Here is a 25,620-nt window from a genome sequence, read left to right as displayed (position 1 = left end):
CTTTACCTATTTTATTATGCAAAGTAATAAAATACTAAGCTGTAGTTGCAACACAGGCAGTTCTGTCCCATTTAGTCATATACATGAATTAATATTTTAATCTTTTTATTGGAGAATTGAAGTTACCATCTTAAAAAAAGAGACTGAGTCAACTTTTTGTAGCAATTAAAGGACTGCCATACAGCTACCGGTGAGGAAAAAATGCTACAATAAAGCAATATAATTAATTCAAGCAGAATTTAGTAACTCAATTATGTTTCTAAGAAATGGCCACAATCTAAGACACAGCTTGCTTGATGTGGGCCAACTATTTTAACCAATTGCTTTAAATGAACTTTTAAAAAAATACAAGTAAAGCTAAAATCTTACCAAAGGATTAAGCTGTAATCTTACCGAAACCCCTAGGTTACCCCTGTGATGTGCTGAGATACGCTAATGTGAAAACCTCAGTAGGAATGTTCATCATGTGATTATAAAATATTAATCCACTACGTGAAATAAAGCCAAACAAGAACACTTTACCAACGGGGGAATCTCTTTTGATCCATAAATAAATTATTTGTTAGAATCACAGGTTTACAATTTGTCATAAGTACATTCTAAAAGACATCACAATTAATCTCCAAAACATACAAGCAACTCATGCAGCTCAATATCAAAAAAACAAACAACCCAATCCAAAAATGGGCAGAAGACCTAAACAGACATTTCTCCAAAGAAGATATACAGATTGCCAACAAACACATGAAAGAATGCTCAACATCATTAATCATTAGAGAAATGCAAATCAAAACTACAGTGAGATATCATCTCACACGGGTCAGAATGGCCATCATCAAAGAATCTACAAACAATAAATGCTGGAGAGGGTGTGGAGAAAAGGGAACCCTCTTGCACTGTTGGTGGGAATGTAAATTGATACAGTCACTATGGAGAACAGTATGGAGGTTCCTTAAAAAATGAAAAATAGCACTACCACATGACCCAGCAATCCCACTTCTGGGCATATACCCTGAGAAAACCATAATTCAAAAAGAGGCATGTACCAAAATGTTCACTGCAGCTCTATTTACAATAGCCAGGACATGGAAGCAACCTAAGTGTCCATCGACAGATGAATGGATAAAGAAGATGTGGCACATATATACAATGGAATATTACTCAGCCATAAAAAGGAATGAAAATGAGTTATTTGTAGTGAGGTGGATGGACCTAGAGACTGTCATACAGAGTGAAGTAACTTAGAAAGAGAAAAACATATACCGTATGCTAACACATATATATAGAATCTAAAAAAAAGAAAAAGAAAAAGAAAAAAGAAAAAAAAAAAGGTCAGAAGAACCTAGGGGCAAGACGGGAATAAAGATGCAGACCTACTAGAGAATGGACTTGAGGACACAGGGAGGGGGAAGGGTAAGCTGGGACAAAGTGAGAGAGTGGCATGGACATATATACACTACCAAACGTAAAACAGATAGTTAGTAGGAAGCAGCCACATAGCACAGGGAGATCAGCTCGGTGCTTTGTGACCACCTAGAGGGGTGGGATAGGGAGGGTGGGAGGGAGGGAGATGCAAGAGGGAAGAGATGTGGGGACATATGTATATGTATAACTGATTCACTTTGTTATAAAGCAGAAACGAACACACCCTTGTAAAGCAATTATACTCCAATAAAGATGTTAAAAAAAAAAAAGAGAACTGGGGGGAAAAATAAATAAATAAAAGACATCACAATAGGAGATATTGAAAATCTGTCATTGTACTAGTAAAAGTACCATTGAGAAAATCATCACTTAAAAATAGATCTCTTTTGAGCATCTGTAAGATAAATTCCTCTTAGGTCCTTAAGGTTTAGAAAATCTATATTTCTTTTGTTAACTGTCTTATGTATGTGCTTGTTTAGTCTAGGACACCATGACTTATCTACCTGATCTTATTTCTCTGTTTGATTTGGCATTTAGAAAATTAAACTTAGTGGACTACCTAAGTCATACATTTCTGTATGCTAATCTTACATATTCCAGGATTACTTTTTAGCTACACTTATTTTTACTTCCTAGAGGTTAAGTTAACGATTTTATCTTCCTTTCATTGTATATATACTTTTGTAACCTGCTTCAAACTCACTGTAGCATGGAGTGGCTTCATATATATATGTACACACGCATATATATATATATATATATAGAGAGAGAGAGAGAGAGAGAGAGAGAGAAAGAGAGAGTAAATATCTTGACTAAAAAACAAAGTTACATCTATAGAACACTATGTCAAGCAGAAGGGAAGCACATTTTCTTTGGGTATTTGCTTTTTTTGAACAATTTCAGAAAGTAATAAAACATTTTTCTTTTCAGGGAAATATTTTAATTATGAATTAGAAAATTCTCACTTAAGAAGTTACCAGAATTTATATGTTTTGTAAAAAACAAAGTAGTTTTGAAGAAAAGATAGTTTTACCTATATTTGATGGGACCAGCCAATTTGACTTCAATTAATAGAATTGCATTAAGTAATTGACAAAAAATTTTTTTTCAAATTAGGTTCTCAGATAAACACACATGATTTCATGGTAGTCAATATCTGACAATTGAGAGATGCACATTTCTCATCTAAATGAGAGAGAAGGCTTTAAAATGAAACAGACACTGAATAATCTATTTTAATTTGCTTGTTTCATAAGCAACTAAGCCTCTCAACGAAGTTTCTGGATTAGTAAATTAATTCCCTTAAGAGACTATAACTATTATTTAATTATGTCAACAATAATAAAATGATGGATGGGTAAATAGCATCAATTTAACCACAGACGGGCAGTGTGGTTTAGTGCCAAGCATGTGGACCAAAGTCAGAAAAAACCTACATGTTACTCTAGATTTGTGATCACATGCAAATCATGAAATTCTCTGTGTCTTTTCCTTAAAATGAAGCAAAAAACACCTGATATGCCTCTGTACAGACTTGTTAGGGAAATTTAAAAAAATAATAATAAAAAGGAGTGATAGAGTTCTAAAACACTTTGGAAATAGAAAGCATTTTTTTAAATGTTAATAGTTCTGTGCATATCTGCATTTTGGAAAAAAAGGAAGGAAACTAACAAACTTTAGTGAGCACCTTTTTTTACCACCCTCACAAGAAGCCATCAAACAGGTAATCATTTCCATTTTACAGATGATAAAAATGAAATTCAGAGAGTAACCATGAAAACGTTTGAAACAAGCTTCTTCCAAATCAAAAGCATGCACTATTTCACATAAACTTCAGTCAGAATGAAATGTTAAACAATATTTTATTTGCTGAGTTTTATTAATCAAGTTTACTAATACTATTGATGTAAAATATTGAGCAACGGTGTAAATTTGAAAAAGGAATGACAGTACTCAAACGTATCAATATCCAAAGTAGAATATTGTTATCCTGCTTTTTTGCAGAAAGAAAAATATGGTTTACAGTAAGTTAAGATTTGCTCTCTAAAGCAAAATTTGATAAGTTCTAAGGAAATGAGAAGACATGGTAATAGAGTAGCATACATTGTTATATATACTCTAAAATGTTCTACTTTACCAAAATGTCTATAAAATAAGCATTAGTGATCTCACTGTACTTTAGACAATACAGATTTCTGGATATTGAGTTACAGGCTCTTAGCCAGTCAAGTCACGCAGCCACGGTCATTCTACCCAGGAAAATCAGTCCTGGCCAATTAGCTAGCTTCACTAATTTCAGAAGAAGCTCCATGGCTTGGCTTGAGATATGAAAAATGACTCCTTTCCTTCAGCACGCATCACTGACTGAGCTTCTGGCCCTTAAGCAGCATATTTGCAGCATGTTCAACAGTAATTCCTTACTTTATCAAAGATTTACTGAGCATCTGCATTGATCCAGCCCTATTGAAGGTGATGGGAATACAGCAATAATAAACAGATGAAAACCTTTCTCTGGTGGAACATATATTTTAGAGGGAAGACATACCATAAACAAAATAAAGAAGTAACATATGTGTTATGTTGGGTGATGATAAGGACTAAGAAGAAACAAAAAGAAGAAAAGAGAAGAAGGAAGGTTGAGGGAATGAGAACTTTGCAGGGTGACTTTGAGAAAAGATGTGAGAGAAGCACAAAGCCAGCAGTCCAGGCTGAGAGCCCAGGCAGCCCAAGGCTGTGAGGCAGGAGCACCCGAGGCTGGGCCACAGCCCACAGTGAAGCTGCTGAGCGAGCTTAGGGAGGGAGAGCCAAGAAGAAGAGAAGTCAGGAAATGACTGACTGATGAGAGCAGGCCACATAGGGCCTTGGGGCTCTCTGTAAGGATCTGGCTCTTACTACGAGTGAAATGGAAAGCTTTGGGTTTCGAGCAAAGGAGTGAAATGATCTGACCTACATTTTAAAGGATCACTCCACCTGCTAGACTAAATCAAAGAGATGAAGGACAGAAGCAGGGAAATCAATTCATCCATTCATTAGTTATTCATTCATTTATTCATTCATTCATCCAACAAAAATTCACTTTGTGCCTACTATGTTCCAACTAATGTTCTAGGCTCTTGAGGTACATCAGTGAACATAGCAGATAAATACACCTGCCCTTGTGGAACTTCATTCTAGCAGGAGGAAGACAGATAAAACATAATCAAAATTACAGATCAGCAAATTATATCACACATGCACTTATACCTGTACAGTGTATATATATTATTCAAAGTAATGAGATTGGTTGGGCTCCTCACCTCAGTGGTATAGAGTAGATTAGAAAGAGAAAATTTTCAAGAATTGATTCCAGGGGCATCCCAGTATTTAGCATTTCGGGAGATGAGAAGAAGCTGGTGAAGGAGGCTGATCAATTCTACGGGGGAGGAATATGAAACACTATAATAGAGAAATGGAGATCAGGCAGGATGAGGGGGTGGGGAGCTACAGTAATAAGTCAGTAAAGGAAGGTTAGTTCTCACTTAGAATGTGAGATATGAGCAAATCCTTGAAGCGTGGGAGGAAATTATCCAAGTAGATGCCCTGGAGGAAAGAGCATTCTATGCAGGATGAGGAGCCAGGAGCAAGAGCTTTGAGGCAGGTGTATTCCTAGCAAGTTCTGGGACTCGCAAGAAGCCAGTATGAGTAAAGAAGATGAGCAAGGAAAGAGAAGAGTGGGAAAGAACGATGGAGATCAGTAAGAAGATGTCTGTCTTCAATAATCCAAGGGAAGGATGATGGCGTCTTAGACAAAGGGAGTAACAGTATAAGTGATGAGAAAAGATCAGTTTCTGGATATATATATATATATATATATATATTTGTTGTTGTTGTTGTTTTTGTTTGGCTGCATTGGGTCTTTGTTGCTGTGCGCGGGCCATCTCTAGTTGCAGAGAGCAGGGGCCACTCTTCGCTGCGGTGGGTGGGCCTCTCATTGCGGTGGCCTCTCCTGCTGTGGGGCATGGGCTGCAGGCGCACGGGCCTCGGTAGCTGTGGCTCGCGGGCTCAGCAGTTGTTGCTCGCGGGCTCTAGAGCGCAGGCTCAGTAGTTGTGGCGCACGGGCTCAGTTGCTCTGCGGCACGTGGGATCCTCCCGGACCAGGGCTCGAACCCGTGCCCCTGCATTGGCAGACAGATTCCCAACCACTGCGCCACCAGGGAAGTCCTAGATATATTTTTAAGAGAGAGCTAAGATTAACTGACAGATTGCACATAGGGTGTGAAAGTGAGAAGTCAAAGAACACCAAGTTTTTTGACCCGAGCAGTTAGAAGATTGGGGTTGCCATCAATTGAAAAGGAGATGGCTGAGGGTTGTTGAGTCGGTTTTTATTGGGGAAGATATCAAGAGCTCAAATTTGGAAATGTTAATTTTAAATATCTATTAAGACACTAATCAAATGTAATGAGTAAGTTGTTGGTTATATGAATATGGAATTCAGGAGAGATATACAGGGTGGAGACAAAATTTTGGACTCATCTGTTCATACGTTATTTAAAATCATGTGCTTGATTGAGATCTTCAAGGGAATAAGTGTAGATTAAAAAGGAAGAGTTTTTCAAGAACTGATTCTAGGGATATTCCAACAGTTAAAATTTGAGGGCATGGAGAGAAGCTGGTGAAGGAGGCTGAAAAGGAACTGGTCCAAGAAACAGAATAAAAATCCTGAGAGTTTGATTACTTAGAAGTATATATACAATGGGCACTGAGACCTGCCCAATGGACGTAAACATGTGGCTATCATGGTGGCTTTGGTAAGAGCAATTTTACTAGAGTGGCAGAAGCCAAGCCTGATGGGGGTGGATTTAAGAGATAATGAGAAGAAAGAAGACAGGTATAGGCAACTCTTCCAAAAATTTTGCTGAAAAGGGAAGAAAGTAAATGAGGCAGTAACTGGAAGAATGGAAATATATTCTCACTGCACATCGAAAAATAAAATGAAGAACTGACATTATAGGCCCATTTATTCAAGCCTAACCTAAATAAAGATTAATAGGGACCTAAAGTAATCCTACTATTGGGTCATTAACTAAACTTCACTTTACCCTATATTTCTTCAGTCACCAGTATGAAGAAATATAAAAATATGAAAACAACTTTTTACACAGTAAAACTTGTATGCCTATGAGAGTATAGAAAGTATCAACCATTCTTATAATATGTTGTGTTGGGATTAAACATACATACTCAAGTCAGACTGCTGGGTTCAAATTCGATTCCACCATAAACCAGCTCCATAAACTTGACCTCCATTAGCCTCGGTATCCTCATTTGTCAAAAGGTGAGATGTCGTGGATTATGGTGAAGGCAAGACAATGCCCAGTGCTCACCAGTGTCTGACATAATGTAAACACTTTATATATGTTAGAATCTATACATGATAAAACATTTCAGAAAAATGTCAATAATCCTAAACAAATCATCCATAACAATGCCATTGGCTCCCAGCTGCCAGTTGTCAAACAGGGTTTATAAATGTCTCTCAACATTTCCTCAATACCTTAAAACTTGGTTTTCATTCCCTAATTGTTTCCTAAATATGCATACATGTCTGGAAACTGCACCCCTATAGTCAATTCTTGACTGCCACATGTAAATTATCTTCCAGTTAGATTCTGTCATCTTCATGACTTTATTGTCCCATTTTGTCTCAGGATTTTAACACCAGGGAAAATCCAGTAATCTCTGTACAATGGTTGCATACATGTTAGTACATGGTATTATATATATATATATATATATATATATATATATATATATATATTACATGTATATATTTTATAAATGATATTTGTCTAACAGAATTTTTAAAAATTTTCACTTCTCTGCCTTCTTCATACTCTCTCCTCCTTATTTATTGTACTACTAAAATTGGCTGCTGTTGTCACAGACTACTTAAAGCCTGAAAGCATTAGAATATATTTACCATATTCCATATCTAGGAGACTTTAAGAAACACTTTAATTCATTTTGGCCATGTCACTTGCCAGTTACTCTTCTTCAATTTCCACTCCCAAGCTCCTTCTTCTGAATACTAATTTCATGGGTATTCATCAAGAGCTGAACCTTAGCTATATTAATTCTTGGAAGAGAGGACATACCTCAGGGCCTGTGGAATCCTTTATAGTCACTAACTCAACAGTCCCTCACAGCTAATGAGGTTCTTTGGCAGTTTTTCATTGTAATGATGCCAAAGTGCAAGCTGTAGACAGTGCAATGAAAAATTGATTCCACAAAATATGAAGTACATCAACATCTTTTCAAAACTATTCCTAGAGTAGCTGCCTCAAAATCTAATGGAACAATAAAGAATTAAAATAATTTGGGTTTTAATAAAGGCAAAAAAAGAAATAAACAATAACTCTGTCAGAAAATAAACTATATCTATGGAAATATATCAACAAAAGAGAGAGACCAAATCAAGCATCCTGAAGCCATATATGAAAATATGCAGCATGAGCTTAATTGCCCATCAATATTCCTGTCTGTGATACACATTTGTACATGTCTTGAAAACGTATAGAGGCTTTTAAGTCACAGTTTAATAAATTTAATAAATTTAAACACATACCAACAGGGAAAAAATAGAATCAGAAAGTAATCATAGATTGTTTAAAAAAAAACAAAACACTGTGGAAGTCAAAAGTCGAGGAAGTAAGAAAATGTTTTCCTCCTTTTAATATAATCTTCACACTCCACCCACACAATTTCATCATTATTCCTTAGGAGAGTAAGATTTATCATCTGAAAAATCCAAAAATGGATTCTCCACCTTCATAAAGTACAGCAACTCTTCCCAACCTGTACAGTACTGTAAATTAGGAAAGTCACTGCATATACGTGTGCCCTTCCTTTGTCTCCAGTGCCCCTCTCTCATATTCTCACCCTTCTTCCCTGCTCCAAAAACACCTCCACAGGTCCTCAACTTGGAATCCTTGCTGCTACCAGTAACTGACCCATAGGAATGTACAGCATCTGCTGATGGCCTTGATTGAGGCGGCAAAAATCATGCTTCTCTTGGTTCAGACAATACATAATACCACTTTTCAAAGAGTTTTTAACACCAATAAGGGTGTGAAAACAAGATTATCAAAAGTATACATCTATACTTTTATCTATGGAGTAAAAAAGCCCCTCTCTTAATGAAGGCCACAGATTGCCCTGTCTTTATAGGACAGTAGCTATGAACACAAATAATGGATTTTGCAAGTCTGGTTGTGATTTTTCTTTCTATCAATCTGAACTTAAGCAAATCACTTAACTTTTCTGAGACTGTTTCCACAACTACGAAGTGGGAGTGATATGACTAATGTTGTGAGGCTCAAACGATAAAAATCCCTAAAGAAGCACTTAGCACTCAGGTCAATGACTGAACATAGTGATATGCAATAAATTTTATAATAATTATTATTATTATCATTATTATTAAATATTCAGTTCTGTTGCTTATATTTTGCCTGTGAGGAATGACACACAAGATATACAGACATTTAATATAAGGTGCACTAACTCTTCTTCTAAACCCTTTGGAAGAAAATCATTTCTAAACTTGATATTCAGTATTGATATTACAAATGTCTCCATCATTTCTCCTGGAACTCTTGATGGTTTCACTCTAAAAATAAATTTATTATCAATTGTTAAAACTCATTTCTAATCTAAATGCAATCATAATTTGTTCACTTAACATTCTAAACACACTTTTAATAGAATATTTCTAGTTGCTTTTTTTGTTGTTTTTTTTACTGAATTGCAAAAATCTCAGTGCCTAGGCCAATGGTTCTCCCACTGTGGAACATGGGGCCCTAGGCATACCAGAGACCCATTAAAGATGCCTGGAAAATAAGAACTGTGTTCATAATTATACAAAACATTGTTTGCCTTTTCACTATGTTGACATTTACACTAGAGGTGCAAAAGCAAAGGGCAGGTAAAACTGCTGGTGCCTTAGCACAAAGCAAAGCAGCAGTTCCAAAGTATTCAGCTCTAATTATATTCTTCACTTACTAGTCACAGTAAAAATAAAATGCCAGTTTCACTTAAAAACTGAAGAACTCTCCTTGAAGAAACAGTAAAATGATTAATATTATTAAATCTAGACCATTAAATCCTGATGTCTTTTCAATATTTGGGTGACAAATAGTGAAACGTGCATAAAAAACCATTAATCTGTACCACTGTAAGTAGTCTCAAAGAAAAGCATGTGTGTGATGGATTGAGTTAAAGGCTGAAATAGGTGCTCTATTTACAGAATACAATTTTTACTTGAAAGAACAACTGACAGAGAAACTACGCTTTTTTTAGATTTGGTATGTGACAGACATTTTTTGTTTGTTAGTTTGAAAATGAACAAAGGGAGCCTAATACATCAGGACAACAGCTAACAATATATGTTACAAATGATAAAATTTGAGCTTTCCAGTGAAAATTCAAATTTGGAAAACTTCGAACCATCACCATGAGGTTGTGAGTCAATATATTTAACGACTCTTTTGATAAGATCCTTATCAGTTATAACCAATATTTTCCAAATGATCAATGCCTGATATTTCTAAGTCACACATAGGTAAAATTTCCATTCAGAATGCAAGATAGATCAGTATTTTCATGCAACAAAGTATGAAAAGTTCACTGGTAGGGTTTCAGATTCCTAATTGCAAGTAAGTTTTAAGAAACAGCCAGTTGTGGAATTCTGGTGTAGTATCAAAAGAAAATCATCAATTATCTGAAAAGGATATCAAAATATCTTTCCCTTATCCAGCTTTGTCTATCTGAGTGAGAATGGATTATTTTCATATACTTTAACCAATAGAACATATTGCAATAGATGGAATAAGAAGATTTGAGAATCTAGCTGTCTTCTCTTAGGCCAGATATTAAAGGGATTTATTAAAATGTAAAATAATGTCTCTTTTCATTATTTTTTATGTTTGGCAAAATTAAGTTCTTTTAATAAAATAAAATAAAAATATGTTATATGGTTAATGTGATTTTAAAGAAATTAATAAACATTTTTAAATTTTCTCAGTTTTAATGTTCAAAATATAAATATTAATAGATAAGACACACCTAAGCAAAAGCTCTTTGGGGTCCTGCAACCAACAAATTGGAGAACTGCAACCTAGAAGCATATACAGTATTTCTCTCCATTTAAACCCTAAGTTCCATGTGAGACCACCCACCTAAATTCCTCTTTCCTCTTTGAGTCTTCTGACAATTCTCAGTTCATTTGTAGAACAGACATAATTGGTTATGTCTTTATGTCCTTAGTTCAAATAATGACCGAGATCAAATTTACTAACCTCCTTTATTCTCCCGGCTTCTCTCTGCTGATTATTGCTGAAGCACAAGAATGCACACACCAGTCTTAGTTCTTCTACCATCTCATTCAGCAAACATGTACTGAGCACCTACTATACACCAGGCTCTAGGAGATATTATTATCAAGGAGATATTATACTAGGAGATAATAAAGACCAATGAGGTGGGATAGGGAGGGTGGGAGGGAGGTTCAAGAGGGAGGGGATATGGGGATATATGTATACACATAGCTGATTCACTTTGTTGTACAGCAGGAACTAACACAACATTGTAAAGCAATTATACTCCAATAAAGATGTAAAAAATAAAAATAAAAGAAATAAAGACCAATGAGACAAAGCCTTCGACCTTCAAGAAGTCCAACCCAGTCCCAAAGTTGCATGTTCCCATAAAACACATATTAAAAGAGAAACGCTTATGGATGTGCTACATCTCCAATTTTTTGGTTGAACCTAAAAAAGTGGTACAAAATGTATATGAGCTATTCTAACATAATCAAGACTCTTCTTAGAATACAAAGATATAAAATAAAAGGATAATAAACCTTGTGTCTGCAACACAAAAGCCATCCTTCAAAGACACTCTCATCCATGCCGAAGTTTAAGCTATGACAGGTAGGGGCAGTGAAGGTATACAACTGGACACAGCTCTGGAATGAGAAGTATCAGAGCCAAGTCCCCAGCACCGCCCCCTTCCCACAAACACACACACACAAGTGTCAGAGCTTGAAAAAGAATGCAGATTAAATCATTTCTCTTTTACCCACTGACCCTCTGCTTGCCCATGGAACGTGGTCAGCCATGACTCTAGCCAGAAACCTGAGTAAGCAACCCAGACTCCTCTCAGTGTACATGAATAAATTGTTAAAAAATGCACTGGAGCAAAGTTTACACTTAGAAACAAACAACTGAAAAATCACCTCTGACAACCAGAGGTAATTTACAGCTTCTTTTTGCAGAATCACGGTAAATTAACTGTTTGAGTAGAAGGAAAAAACTTTATTGTATACACTTGAAAGATACAACCAATAATAATATGAAATTCTAGCTCCCAACTACTGCTTTCAATATTCTTTGGAGAAACACATTTGCTTTTAATTTTAGGAGTGGTTGGAGCTTGGGAACTCAAACTTGGTTTACAATTTCAGCACTTCAGTTCACAGAAGGTACCCTGACAAACAATTTTTTTCTCATAAAAATATCATCATGATGAATTCTCTCCAGATTTTTTAAATAGGCTACAGTAAATATGAATAACTTTTCATATTGGTGCTATTGGAGGTTAAAAAAGGTAACAGACATATGATCCCCTATTACTAACAAAATGGTTTATAATCATTATATTTTAGTCCTCGTGCCTAATGCAGAAAGAGCACTATTTAATAAATTTAAGCTAGGCTAATCTTTGCATATCTCATGGATAAATAATAAGACTAAATAAATCTTCTAATGAAAACAATGGACATTTATTCTCATTGCAGAGCAAATGTAATGCATTGAACCAAACAACCAATAACATAATTTGTTTTACAGTTTAACAGATTTAAAGTCTAGAATGACTTAATTGCCTGTCTTTAATAGCTACTTAAATCTCTTCATCTAAGAAATAATTCCAGAGAAGGAAGGTAGAGCCAGGGAGTGGGTTTAGGGGAGGAATAACCCCAAATCAAAATAAAATTACATGTAAATCATAGCCTGAGTTAAACCAAATAGCTCAATAAGTAAGACCTATGTTAAGATCTTTAAAAAACTAATTAGGTAAAAGAGGACATATGGGTTAGAAGTTTCTTCAGGGCTATGTGTATAAGATAAAACTGAATTCCACTTAAAATTTTATCTCTAAGAATTATCTCTCTATTAAGAATTATATCTCGAATTATATCTCTAATATCCTCTAGGCCATGAATATACTGTTCCATCCATAGAATAGACATAGCTAGCTAACATGAAAAAAAAAATCACAGGGGATTCAGAAAGATAATAATAATAAATGAACATTTTAAATGAAGAAAACCCCTCACCTCTGTAAAAAAAGAAAAGAAAGCAAGAAAACAAACACATGAGCCTCAGTTTCACCAGCATGTCGTGTCTGGGTTACTGCTGAGTATCACAAACTACATTTGATATTTTGTGTTTCTGGATGAGTGACACCAGAATCTCTTTGAAGAGAGTGAGGAGAGAGAACTTAGGAAATGGCAAACGAGCTTTCCAGAGTATAGCTATGTCATTTCTAGTTGATTATCAAAACAACATTGGAAGTAGTTCAACTAAAAAGCAAATCAATGAAACACTGAGGTAGTAACAGCCAAAAATATACCCCGGGAAAGGCCAAGCTTGAAATCTGTTGGCTTATGCTTTGAAACACTAGCTTCTCGCCCATCAGCAGACAGAACAACTTGTACCTATACCATGGCATTGAACAACACAGTTTTGTCTCAAGAAACAGCTTCTAATCTCTGATCATTCACAGCACATTACATGCTTTAGTTCAAGAGGGAAGAGAGAGGATTACTCTAAATCAGAAGATAGTGCCTAAACTGTGAAGGCAGATGAAATCAGGAATCTCCCCAAACTTGGCCCAGCACATTGAAATTAGTCACTGTCTATAAAGAAACTGCCAAGACTGCTGAGGATGTGAAAGTTAATACCGTCCTGATGTAAACTGTCAGTCCACAGCCACTCCCCCTTGAAAGCCATGCTATAATGCTGATTTCTACCAAAGTTATTCATTTTGGAATAAGGATTTCTTAAGTCTGAAATTGCTCATTCTCTGGTAGACTTCCTTACTGTGAGGTGTTTAGTTTAGCATGGTGATGTAACTTAGATAAACGAATTTTTTTTTTTTTTGCACTTCTGAAATGGCTAAAGAGTTCTCATTAGCCTTAAACATATGATGGTGTGAGATGAAATATAAGGTAAAAACTGTTCATTGTTTGGTTTTGATCAGGATTAAAGCTAAATTGCATGTAATTCTTGTTAGTCTGTGTGACAGAACATTTTTATATGCTCCTGTCAGTAAAATGAACAATCAACAGTAAATTACTCTAGAAAGTAAATATAAAGAGAACGATCTTCCTAAAAAACACATCAACAAATAATCATAAGGGATGACAAAATCATTACCTCTGCTCTCTGTGTTCTGGGAAAAGCAGTTGATTTTTCTATGGCATAAACATCCACCAGGTAAAGACAGGCTCCTTGTTCGCGGTCCAGAATGGCTGCAGTCTGAATTATGCCAGTTTGTCGTCCAATAGTAAAGAGACGTCCCACAGTTTTTTCTTCACAACGGACTGAAACAATATAATACTCCACTGGGGCTTCAGATCCTCTAGGGCTAGCTGCTTCTATTGATATCACATTGGTGCCAATGGGTTCTCCTTCCTTCAAAATAGTTATATATTTGGGTTGTGTAAAAACAGGTCCATCAAGGCCCTGAAGAATGACGGTCAATTCAGTGGTTGATTTCCTCCTTTCAGGGCCAAGGTCTGTTGCTGAAACTATGAGGTTATAGATCAGCTGAGAAGGCACCAGCGCTGAAGCCACTCTCAAGTCTCCACTATAACGATCCACAATGAAGGTGTCTGTGTCCCCATTGATGATCTCATACTCCACCTCTCCATTCGACCCTTCATCTGGGTCGGCAGCCATAATTGTTGTCAGAACAGAACCAATCACAGCTGAAGGGTCGGCAGCCAGGGCATTTTGTGATATAAACATTGGAACATTGTCATTGAGGTCTGTAACCAAAATGGTCACATTTTTCAAAGCATACCTTCTAGTTTCAATGGGCACAGCTTGATCATTGGCTTTTACAGTTAACTCAAAGAGATTAGCAAATTCCCGATCTATTTCAGCATTTGTATAGATAGTGCCTTTGACTTCATCTATGCCAAAGTGGTTGCCCCTTGGCATCTGTTGGATGATCGTATAGCAGAGTTGCCCATTAATGTCTGCATCAGGGTCATGTGCAGTCACTGAAATGACAGACGTTCCAATGGGAATGTTCTCAACAATAGACTTGAAAATATCCCCAGGAGGGAAGCTAGGAGGATTGTCATTAAAGTCTCTCACATGTATAACCACTGACATTGTAGATGAACGAGGAGGCCTTCCTTGGTCTTTTGCTGTTATATTTAATTTGTACAAAGACTGTGTCTCAAAGTCCAATTTTTTGGCAAGAAAAATACTCCCAGTGTTTGGGCTAATGCTGAAAGTTCCATGATTGTTAGTCCCAGTAATACTGTAGTGTAAGTCAGCATTGTCACCTGAATCTGAATCAGTTGCAGTAACAGAGGACACGAGTTCACCAATTCTCATGTTTTCCAAAACATCAACAAATAGTGTTGATTTAGGGAAAGAAGGGGTATTGTCATTTTCATCTAAAATATCAATATTTAAGGTACAAGTCGAATTGAGGGAAACTGCCCCTGAATCCACTGCTTGAATGACAAGGGAATAGGCAGGTGTTGCTTCGTAGTCTAATTTGCCAATAAGTGTCACCTGACCAGAGGTACTGTCTATAGCAAACTGCCTTTCTTCATTTCCTTTTATTACAGAATAATGAATAAGTCCATTATTACCTTCATCAACATCTGAGGCAGATACTCTTAAAACTTGTGTCAGGTTGGCTGCTGACTCTGATATTGTCGCTTGGTAAAAGTCTTTTAAAAATTTGGGAGCATTATCGTTTATGTCCTTCATGTAAACATGTACTGTGGCCTGATCCTTGAGAGGCTGAGGGAGCCCCTGATCTGTTGCAGTGACTGTAAAGCTAAACACTGCAGTACCTCTCCGCCTCATAAGAGACTCCCTGTCAAACTGATGAGTATTTGTAATTTCCCCACTAATTGCATGCAGCTCAAAATCTGGCTGCACCATTTCAAAAGAATACCTTACTTCTCCATTTGGCCCAAAGTCTTTATCTATAGCATTTACTTTGCCCACAAACGACCCAGCTCTCTGTTCTTCTTCAAAGTAAAATGTGTAATTGGTACTGTTAAAAAGAGGTCTGTTATCATTTACATCTTCTAAAACTACAGTAACATTCACAGTAGCACTAAGGGGTTCCACTGCTCTGTCAGAAGCAACAACCAGTAAAACATATCTGTCTTGAAGTTCACGGTCCAGTTCACTTTTTATATACAATTGACCATCTGGGAATATGCCAAAAGCATCCCCCGTGTTGCCTTCAGCAATGCTGTATGCAATTTCACCATTTGCTCCTGAATCCTTATCAAAAGCTTGCACTTTAAAGAATCGAGAATTCACAGGTTCTGACTCAGAAAGGGTGACCTCATAAGAAAGCTGGTCAAACACTGGTGCGTTGTCATTTACATCATGGACATAAACTGTTAAGATGAAACTAGAGGAGAGCTGGGGAACACCCACGTCAGATGCCAAGATCTCTATCTGGTAGGAACCAGCGTGAACATCCAGGGGTCCTAGCAGACTAATATTACCATTCCTTTCATTGATAGTAAAGAGGTTCTTGGGGTTTTGCTTCAGGCTATAGAGTACCATGCCATTGACACCTTCATCAGGGTCCACAGCTTTGGCTTGGAAAATGCTGTGACCTGCCTGCCAATTCTCTACCACATTCACACTCTCTACTGCCTGAAGGAAATGGGGAGAGTTGTCATTTAAATCCTTAACTGTGATGTTAACCATCGTGTCTCCAGTCACTGTGCCCCCACTGGCTACTACTTTCAGCTGATAAAAGGATTGCTCTTCTCTGTCAATCACACTTGCTGTGGTAAGCTGCCCAGTGACCTGGTTGATAGCAAACATACCTTTCTGATCCCCAGTAGTAATGAGATAACTGATGTTGGAATTGAGATCCATGGTGGATGCAGACACACTACCCACATGATATCCCAGAGCCACATTCTCAAAGACCACGAAGCTGTAGGCAGCCTGGCTGAATACAGGTGGGTTGTCTTGAGTGTCCAATACAGTGATGGTTACTATTGCCTGGTTTGGAGATTGTAAATTGCCACCATCAGTAGCCACTATTTGCAACTGGTAAGCAGTTTTTTCTTCTCTGTCTAGGGCCATTCTTGTAGAAATAACCCCACTCTGAGCATTGACCTGAAACCGAGACCTGTCCCCAGCTGATATACTATATTTGACAGTTCCATTGAGACCCAAGTCTGGGTCAGTGGCAGACACTGTGGTGATGTAGCTACCTCCAGGCTCATTCTCCTGAATATGAGCAAAGTACTGGACTGGGTAGAACACAGGGCTGTTGTCATTAATATCCAGGAGGCTCACATTTATTCGAGCCACTGATGACTGGGGAGGGGAGCCCAGATCTGTGGCCAGAACCAACAGGGAGTAGAAAGCTTGCACCTCCCTGTCCAAGGAGGAGATAGTACTCAACTTCCCCGACACAGGATGCAGGCGGAAGGACCTCTGGTCAGTCTCAGACTCTTGTAGGGAGAAACGCACTGTCCCATTGTCACCCAGGTCCCCATCAGTTGCCCCAAGCACCAGTAGTTCAGTCCCTGTTGGGGCATTCTCAACCACGGACACATCATATCCTTCCAGCTGGGTAAATACTGGCTTTTCATCATTCACATCCAGGAGGGTGACTTCAAGCTGGGCATAGGAAACCTTGGGGTGAACCCCCTGGTCCCGAGCACTGATATTCAGCACAATCTGGGAAGCGAGTTCACGGTCCAAGCCCCCAGCAAGCCCAGTGGTCACCAGGCCGCTGTGTTCACTGATGTGGAACCAACCGAGTCCATTCCCAGAGACAATGCTGTAACGCAGATTAGCATTGAGACCAGAGTCGCCGTCAGTGGCAGACACTCCACTCACGTAGCTTCCCGGGGGCGCCTCCTCGCTCAGGTTCACTCGGTACACTTGTTGGGCAAAGACGGGAGGGTGGTCATTGATGTCATTGACGAAAATCACCAAGCTCGCCACAGAAGAGCGCGCCTGAACCGCCGCGCCAGGGGGCGCCCCGTAGTTATCAGAGACAGAAACCGTTAGGTTGTAAGAAGGGATGCGCTCCCGGTCCAGGGCGCTGGCTACTTTGATGAGGCTCAGGTTCGGCACTTTGCTGCTCTGCACCTCGAAGTGGCGCTGCTCGTTGCCCCCAAGGATCTGCACGGAGATGTTCCCGTTGGCCGCGGGGGAGTCTGCGTCCGTCACGGTGAGCAGAGCCACCACAGTGCCCACCTGAGCGTTCTCATCTACCGAGGCGTAGCGTGAGGTGGCAGGGAAGTAGCGGAATTTCACCACCGGGTCGTTGTCGTTGACGTCCAGCAGCTGAATCAGCGCCTCGGCGCGCCCGGTGAGGGAAGGCACGCCTCGGTCCAGAGCCTGCACGGTAAGCGAGTACTGGCGCCGGGCCTCGAAGTCCAGGGGCTCCCGCACCGTGATAAGCCCAGTTTCGGGGTCCATTTGGAAGGGGGTCCCCTCGTCCTGCAGCCGGTAGCGGATATCCGCGTTGGTGCCCTCGTCCGCGTCCGCTGCCGCCACCTGGAGGACGCTGGAGCCCACCGCCGCGTCCTCAGGCACCCCCGCCTGGTAGTGGGAACTACCAAAAACTGGGGGGTTGTCATTAATGTCCTGCACAGTTACGTTTACCTGAAGGTAGCCCCGCCGCTTCGGCTCTCCCTTGTCCTCCACTTCCACCAGTAGTTGGTACTGCGGCGTGACCTCGCGGTCCAGTCCGCCCTTGGACACCAGATGCAGGAACGCGCCCTCGCCACTCGGGTTCAGGGTGATGTCCAGGCGGAAGCGACCCGCCTCGTTGCCCTGGATGATGCGATAGGACCGGTGGTCCACACCATTGGAGCCGATGTCTGAGTCGGTGGCCGTATCCAAGATGACTTGCCGCCCGCTGCTACTGTCCTCCTTGAAAGTGACCACAATCGAGGGTTCAGGGAAGACCGGGGCGTTGTCATTGAGGTCCCGCACCAACACTCGCACTTCGGTGGGGTAGGTGGGTGAGCTGGAAAGAACCACCAGGTTGATCACGTCGCTGGGTAGGCTCTCGCGGTCGATGGTGGCAGTGGTGTACAGGGCCCCGGTGCTACTGTTTATGGCAAACAGGGCGTGGCTTTCGCTGAGTCGGTAGGTGAAGCCTGGGCGCGTCTGGATGGTACCCACCAGCGTGCCGGGAGGTTGCTCCTCCAGCACCTGAAACACCTGGCGCTGCTCGGCCCCGCTGACCCGGGCCGGCCGCGGTAGCAGTGACAGCAGCCAAAAGACGCGAAGGAGCTGAAATAATGATAAAGTGGGCAGCGGGAGCCACGGGCGGCCAGAAGCCCTGTCTGCTGCCAAGTCCATGGTCCTGGCTCCCTGGAACGGTGTGATAAAGAGAAGGAAGAGGTGAGGCAAAAAAGAGTGATAATGACAGGGATCAAGTAGGCACCAGCAAACATGCAGCCGATGTATCTGTCTGAGAGCTCTGCTATTTCAAAGAACCTCCAGTCCAGCAGAAGCAAGTCGCATCAGCAAAAGGCTCCAGGTAGCCATTTGGACGCGTAGCGCGGGAGAGATGAGGAAAAAGGAAAAAGCGGCAGGGCATTCCTCGGGGCACTCCTGTTTGTTGACGAGTCCCCAGAAAAGTTTCTCAAACCTCCTATATTTTCCCCCTTCACTTTGCTTTCGAATCCAGAAAGCCTGAGCGTTTTCGGCTGGGTGGATGTGAGTTGGGAGAGGTTGCCTGTATTTAAGGTATATGAGGAATCATTGCAAACAATTGTCTTCAGAAACTTTAGAACTTACCCAAGGCGAAGAAACTGAAGAGGGAAGGACAAACGTCCGTAGCGGTGTGTGGAAAGAACAACTGCGCACTGGGGAGGGGGCGATGGGGAACCTGGAGATTATCAAATTGCTTTCCCAAAAGCTGGAGACGAGGGATTTCCTCGAGTCCCCTCTCCTCAAGAACAAGGTTGCAAAGCCCCTCCAACAGGGCTGCAGAAGTGGCCGCTGAGGCCCAGGCGGCGGCGTCTGAGCGCGGGCAGCTAGCAAACTGCGTTCCAAGCGCTCGCTTTGGCGCTAGGGTTCCGGTACCCGGGAGCGCTCAGCTCCGTCCCTTCTCCTCCAGCAGGAGCCGCCGCCGCCCCTGCTGCGGCTTCGAGCCCTTAGTCGGGCACAGGCAAAATCCAGCGCTCCTCAGCATTTTTTTTTTTTTTTTTTTTTTTTTTACCTCTGCCGGGACGCCTGCCGACCCATTATTTGTACATCCAAATCGAGCGCAGGTCCCGCTTTCTTCTCGGCCTCGCCGGGGTCGGGCAGGAGCAGCGCGCTGTCCCCGAGTCCCCTCCCCTCACCATGCCAGGGGGCTCCTTCTCCGGCGGCCCCAGTCAGAAGCCCACTCTAGTGCGCCTCGCCCCTGACCTCGTGCCCTTTGCTTTTATTGTCCCGTGTCAGTTTCACTTTGTAATCCACAAGGCTTTTTGTTTGGGGCGGGGGGGTGGTGGGTCCCTCTTTCTCCTTCACCGTTGGCGGTGGAGGCGGGGAAGTCGGCGCTGGGCTCTGGCGGCGCCCGCGGCAGCTCGGGACGGCGGCTGTCAGCGCTCTCCCTCTCGCCTGCCCGGGCTGAAGGTTGTACCGCTGTGGAGCTGGAGCTCCGCGAGCCCCTCTCAACCTCCGGCTGCTCCCTCACACTCTCCCCGCCCCTTCCCCGCCGCACGCGCGCGCGCACACACGCGCACACGCGCGCGCGCACACACACACACACACACACACACACACACCGCGTTGTCGAAACACAAACAGAGGGGGAGGGAAGACCGCGAGCTGGAGCAGGACTCAGAAACTTTGCTCGCCACTCATTGATCCCCGCACTTTAGTTTGCCCGGACTCCCCCTAGCTCCCCGTGCTGTCACCTACTGCCCCTCCCTCGCCCCAGCCCCATTGGGCCGGAGCTAAAGCAGCCCCGCCTGGCACTCCTACCGCGAGCGCTCTCCGACTTCTTCCGCCTCCGACTGGCTTCTCGGGATGCTAATCACTCCAGCCTCCCGGAGGACTGTAGGCTGTCGGGTGTGGGAGCTCGGCGAGTAGGAGGCGCTGAGAAGGGGGTGGGGTGAGGTCCCCCCCCCTTTTTTTTTCTTTTTGGTCACATCTTGGCCGGCATCTGAGCAATAACAGCAAAAAGCTGCCGCCGAATAGATGGGGGTGGGGTCAGGTTTGCAGATAAATAACTTTAGTGATGGGTTCTGGGGGAAGACCGTTAGGTTGTTATGCTAGTAATAACTCAGGGGTAACGGGGGGGGGGTCGAGGGAAATAAAAGAAAGGCAGGGGGTGAAGGTCTATTAGAGCGGGAAGAAGGATTAAGCAAAGCCTGTCTGGGAATGCAGAGCGCAGATTTGCTTTAACTGTTTCCTGCCCCTTCTCTTTCGATGGGAGAGGAGGGAGTTGCTCTACAGTATGATCCGGCAGCATCCAAACCAAATCTTCCCCATTCCTCCTCTGTCTACAGAGCGAGCTAATTGCAGTCCAGATCTAACCCTAAGCCTGTCTCCACTTCCAGGTGAGTAGGGGCACCAAGGCCTCGGTACCGACCGCACTTTGGATTTCCTATAGGAAAAGCCAGGGGAACTCTGTTTTTTCCTTTCCCAAATGGATCCCAGGTGCCAGTAGCCAAACCTTAGAGTTTCAACAATAACAATGGTAGCCCTTTGGAAAGATGGAGGTCTCTTCCTATTGCAAAGTTTGGAATTTTGATCTCCGTTGGAGTATTTCCCCCTAGACATTTTAAAGCCAAAGGAATACTGATGAAGGTTTGTTTCTTTTTGCTTTGGTTTGGTTTTTATCTGGAGAAAAGACAGATACGAGGAAATAGAAATAAATAGAATGAAATTTAAATTTTAAAATTACCCACGTGCCACGCAAGTCACTCAGATTACTGTAGCTAATTTTTGTGGTATTCTTCAAAGGAAAAAAAAAAAAAGGACTAGGAATCAGGTCAGTATTATTTCCCCTTTAAGGACAACCGTTTCGAAAATAAGAATTTAAACCAAGTAATGCAAATATAGGGCATGTGTCATACGTTTCAGCCACAGTGACCCCTCCAAATTTAAAACTTCTGAGTTCGGAGATGATTCAGCCATGAGTAAATACTGCCCTCTGCTGTTCTCTGTCCGTCTTACATTTTTAGCAGTCTGGTTTCTTGCTTAAAATTAAATGCAGAGACTAGAAGGATCTGGTTACAAGGCTAATTCCTCCTTCTTGCCTAGGGATAGTAGCAAAGAAAAAAGATCTTTAGGAATCTCCTAGTGCCTTTCTTTACTTACGGTTAAAAAAAAAAAAAAACTTTTTTTAAGCAATAAGGCAGAGAGCAAATTCAAGTCCTCTGATCCAGACAGCCTGTAGCCCAAAACTGATATATGGAAACATGAATGGTAAAATCTCTATCACCAATTCCTTTGTTTAGGTTAGAATATTTACTTCTGCATTTCCCTCTACTGTAGATACTGATATATACGGTACATATAATGGGTGAATTGGAAACAGACAAGAAAGTTAAATTTCACCATTTTTGTATTTTTAGGCCTTGAAAACTTGTGAAAGCATTGGAAGCTATTCTTTTAAGAGAGATATTTTAAAGCATTTTCTCAACACTCATATCTCTGCCAATAAATTACAGTCTTTATTTTGATGTAATTTAACACACAAAGATTTGTTGATTAACTAAAGTGAAAGCAGAAATTTTTACAAACCATGGCTATGATGTGTGATTTTAAGAGGGTTTTCTTACTTGTATGATATTGTTTACTAATGTGTCACAGTTCAGTCATTCAGGTAGGAAAGAGTAGAAAGAAAACATTTAGATACTTGTAGGGGATCAGGTACTTTTTTCTGTTTTCTTGTTTGTTTGGAAAGCCTGTGGGATCATCTTCATATTTAGTCTCAATAGTATTAAATTTGCATCACTTATGAGTGAATTTAATATTGGGGAAATGGGTAAAAATCATTCATTTTGTGGAATAGGAAGTGTAATATATATTCTTAAGTAAAAAAACAAGATATGACAAAGTTAAATAATATAAAAAATGTACATATATTCAGTACATAAAATAATTTTTTGAACATTCTGAATGAAGACTATCAAAAATGATTTAGACAATGGCATGGTTATTCAAATAAATGAAAACTTTCCATGATAACTGCATTAAAGTAACACATTCGTTTATAGATAAAACCTACACATAAAATTACAATCTATGTACACATAGGTACATAATTTAAGGTATAATATAGAGAATGGTTTTAATAAAAGACAAAGAATAAAGCTTTTATTATATTTAATTTTTCTCCCTTGGATTTCAGAAATTCTAGTAATATAATGTATGATAAAAAGTAAGGATGCCCCCAACAAAATCAAATCAAATCAAAGACACATTGTAATTATACGTGTGAAAAGGCAAAGTTTATTTTTGCTCTTCCACCAAAAGCTTAATTCTTTTAAGAAAAGGGTTATTTAGTGAAAACTTCCAATAAACATAAAATTATATGCTTCTAAGAGAGAAGATATTCATCAATTTTAGTAAACTGTAGGGGAAAATTGTATTTTTTTATGTCCAAGCATGAAAGAAACTAGAGAACACAACTCATCTGAAGTTTAGAGCATACATTAAAACAAACAGTTTTTGTAATAATTTGTTATCCTGGTCTGTACACAATTACCATCATTACTTCATTAAATGTCTGAAATTACTTTCATGTTTTAGACCCTAGGTAAAGAAGCTTAGGTTAATCATACTCTACAATTCATATCACATCAGCAACATTGTCCCAGAAAAGGATTCTCCCCGCTGCTTCTTCCTTTCCATTCCTCTCTTCTCCCCTTCCCTCCCTTCCTCTTCCTTCCTTTCTCCCTTCTTCCTTTCTTCTCCCTTCTCTCCCTGTTCTTCTCTTCCCCTTCCTTTCCCTCTCTTCCTTCTTCCCCTCTCCTCTCCTTCTTCTCTTTTCCCTTCCCTTCCAATTCCTGCCTTCCCTTCCCTCCACTCCCCTCCTCTCCCTTCCTCTCCCATCCTTCCCCTCCCGTCCCTCACTTTACTCTTTATTATACTTTGCTCACCTTACCTTATTCTGCTTTACTCTTTTCTCCTTATCATTCTTCAGTCCTCTTACAGGACTCCCAGAGACAAACATTCTAATAAATGGAATATGTACTTTTTGGTTCCATGCTTTTGCAAAATATGTATTATTTAGTTGTCCTGTATTTTTAATTGAGATAAATGGTTTGGGTTATATTGTGTATGTGTCTCATCCTCTTTTTTATCTTTCTACCAAGCGCTATTTTTAAGGTTTACACATGTTGTTATATGTTCCTCTAAATTATTGTTTCTGACTTTTGCCTTTTACTGTAAGGCATGTATTCACAACTCTTAACCTGTCTATTTACATGGTTATAGGCATCAAGGTTGCCTCTAACTCCCTGACATCAAAGATTTGTCTGCAATGAACATCCTTGTAATTGTCCTCAAAAGGAAATGAATAGTTTAAGGATATGTAGTGGGGAATAGAAGAGGCCTCCATTCCATATCTGAAATGAAGAGCTGATTGTTTGCTAAACAAGAGAGAGTTGTGTTTGTGGGATACAGTGTTTCTGAGCAAGAAGACTGATCCTAGGATCGGGAAGCATGGAGTTCAGAAATGGCAAATTTTCAGAAGTAGGAAGGGTTAGATATTGGTTAACTTTTGAGTGTGGAATTGAAATTAGTAGACTGTAGTTTTTGCAGATTGGCTAAATTTCATATTTGTGATTACCAATGTGAATTTAACATGATTTGGGATGGGTTTAACACTGGTTCTTATCATTGGCTCTTGGTATCATTGACACAGGTGGATAGGATTTTTGTCCTTATTTATGTTATTTCTCTTAATCTTATATCTGGCTCTGTTGCTTTTCAACCTCTTTTGCTAAATGTTTAACTCAGTATTTTAGACTTTCTTATTTCCTGATAAATATATTTAAAGCTATAAATTTCCCTCAAAGTATTGTATGAGCCTTACTCCACAAAATATTAATTACAAAATGCTACGTGTAATCATCTCATTTTTATTTAACTTTAAATATTTAGTAACTTATTTTATGGTTTCCTCTGTAGCACAAGATTGTATTTAATATATAAGTACATTTCTAAATATGTGTTGAGTAATAAAGAGCCCTCTCCTTCAGCAATCCTGCTGCCTTTCACCACCTTCCCTTTGTTACTATTTTCTTCATTGTTATATTCAAAGTGTCTGTGATACAAAGGGAAGGTGCCTGCCATCTGGTGGCATTTCTTCAAAGAATTCTATCATTCAAACGGCACAGAATACTCATGTGAAGGAATATATGATAGCAATGAAAAGTGCTCAGTTTTAATTTGTAAGTGGTTTCCACTTACTTCTGCTTCTCATTCTTCTGCATCTCCTCCTTCTTAAAGGTTAACTGGAAACATTTTTTAATTGCAAGGTTGCTGAACACATCCCAGATGAAACAGTAACTATGCATGTCTAAGAATTCAGCATGCCGGTGTACCACAGTCATTTTTAACACAAATTCAAAACAACAACAACAAAAAGTGTTAAATATCAAAAAACAGAACAAAACAAAGTATCTGTGATAAAAAAAAAAAAGTCTCCAGTTTCTGTCCTCTCTTCTTATCTTAACCCACTCCAATCAGTTTTACCCAAAGCGATCCTCCGAAATTTTTCGTATCAAGGTCTCAGTTGATCACTTCCTTCTCCTTGATTAACTTTATTCATTTCCCTTCCAGGATGCCATCCTGCCTCATCTTTTCAGTCTCAGATATTTTACTATGTAGTACCTCAGGGCTCATGGGACAAACTGCCACCGTCCATTCTCTAAACTCTGCCTCTTGGTGATCTCAT

The 25,620-nt window shown here is 40.2% G+C and overlaps 1 protein-coding gene and 1 pseudogene across 4 annotated transcripts in view; one reads left to right on the top strand and one right to left on the bottom strand.

Moving 5' to 3' along the window:
- The window catches only part of FAT4 (FAT atypical cadherin 4), a 171,669-nt gene extending 150,963 nt beyond the window's left edge, over window positions 1-20,706 (bottom strand). For 2 of the 4 annotated variants that reach the window (XM_057546734.1, XM_057546735.1), the window contains exon 1: window positions 13,902-20,535. In XM_057546734.1, the coding sequence (XP_057402717.1) occupies window positions 13,902-19,076 (5,175 nt within the window). In that variant the 5' untranslated portion in view covers window positions 19,077-20,535. Of the gene's footprint in view, window positions 1-13,901; window positions 20,536-20,690 lie in introns of those variants that run through there. The other 2 variants (XM_057546733.1, XM_057546732.1) reach the window with 2 other exon arrangements.
- LOC103015171 (AKT-interacting protein-like) overlaps window positions 20,067-25,620 on the top strand; it is a 23,078-nt pseudogene continuing 17,524 nt past the window's right edge.

Source organism: Balaenoptera acutorostrata, chromosome 5, assembly GCF_949987535.1.
Source record: "Balaenoptera acutorostrata chromosome 5, mBalAcu1.1, whole genome shotgun sequence".
NCBI classification, from domain to species: Eukaryota; Metazoa; Chordata; class Mammalia; order Artiodactyla; family Balaenopteridae; genus Balaenoptera; species Balaenoptera acutorostrata.
This window is presented reverse-complemented; position numbering and strand designations above follow the sequence as displayed.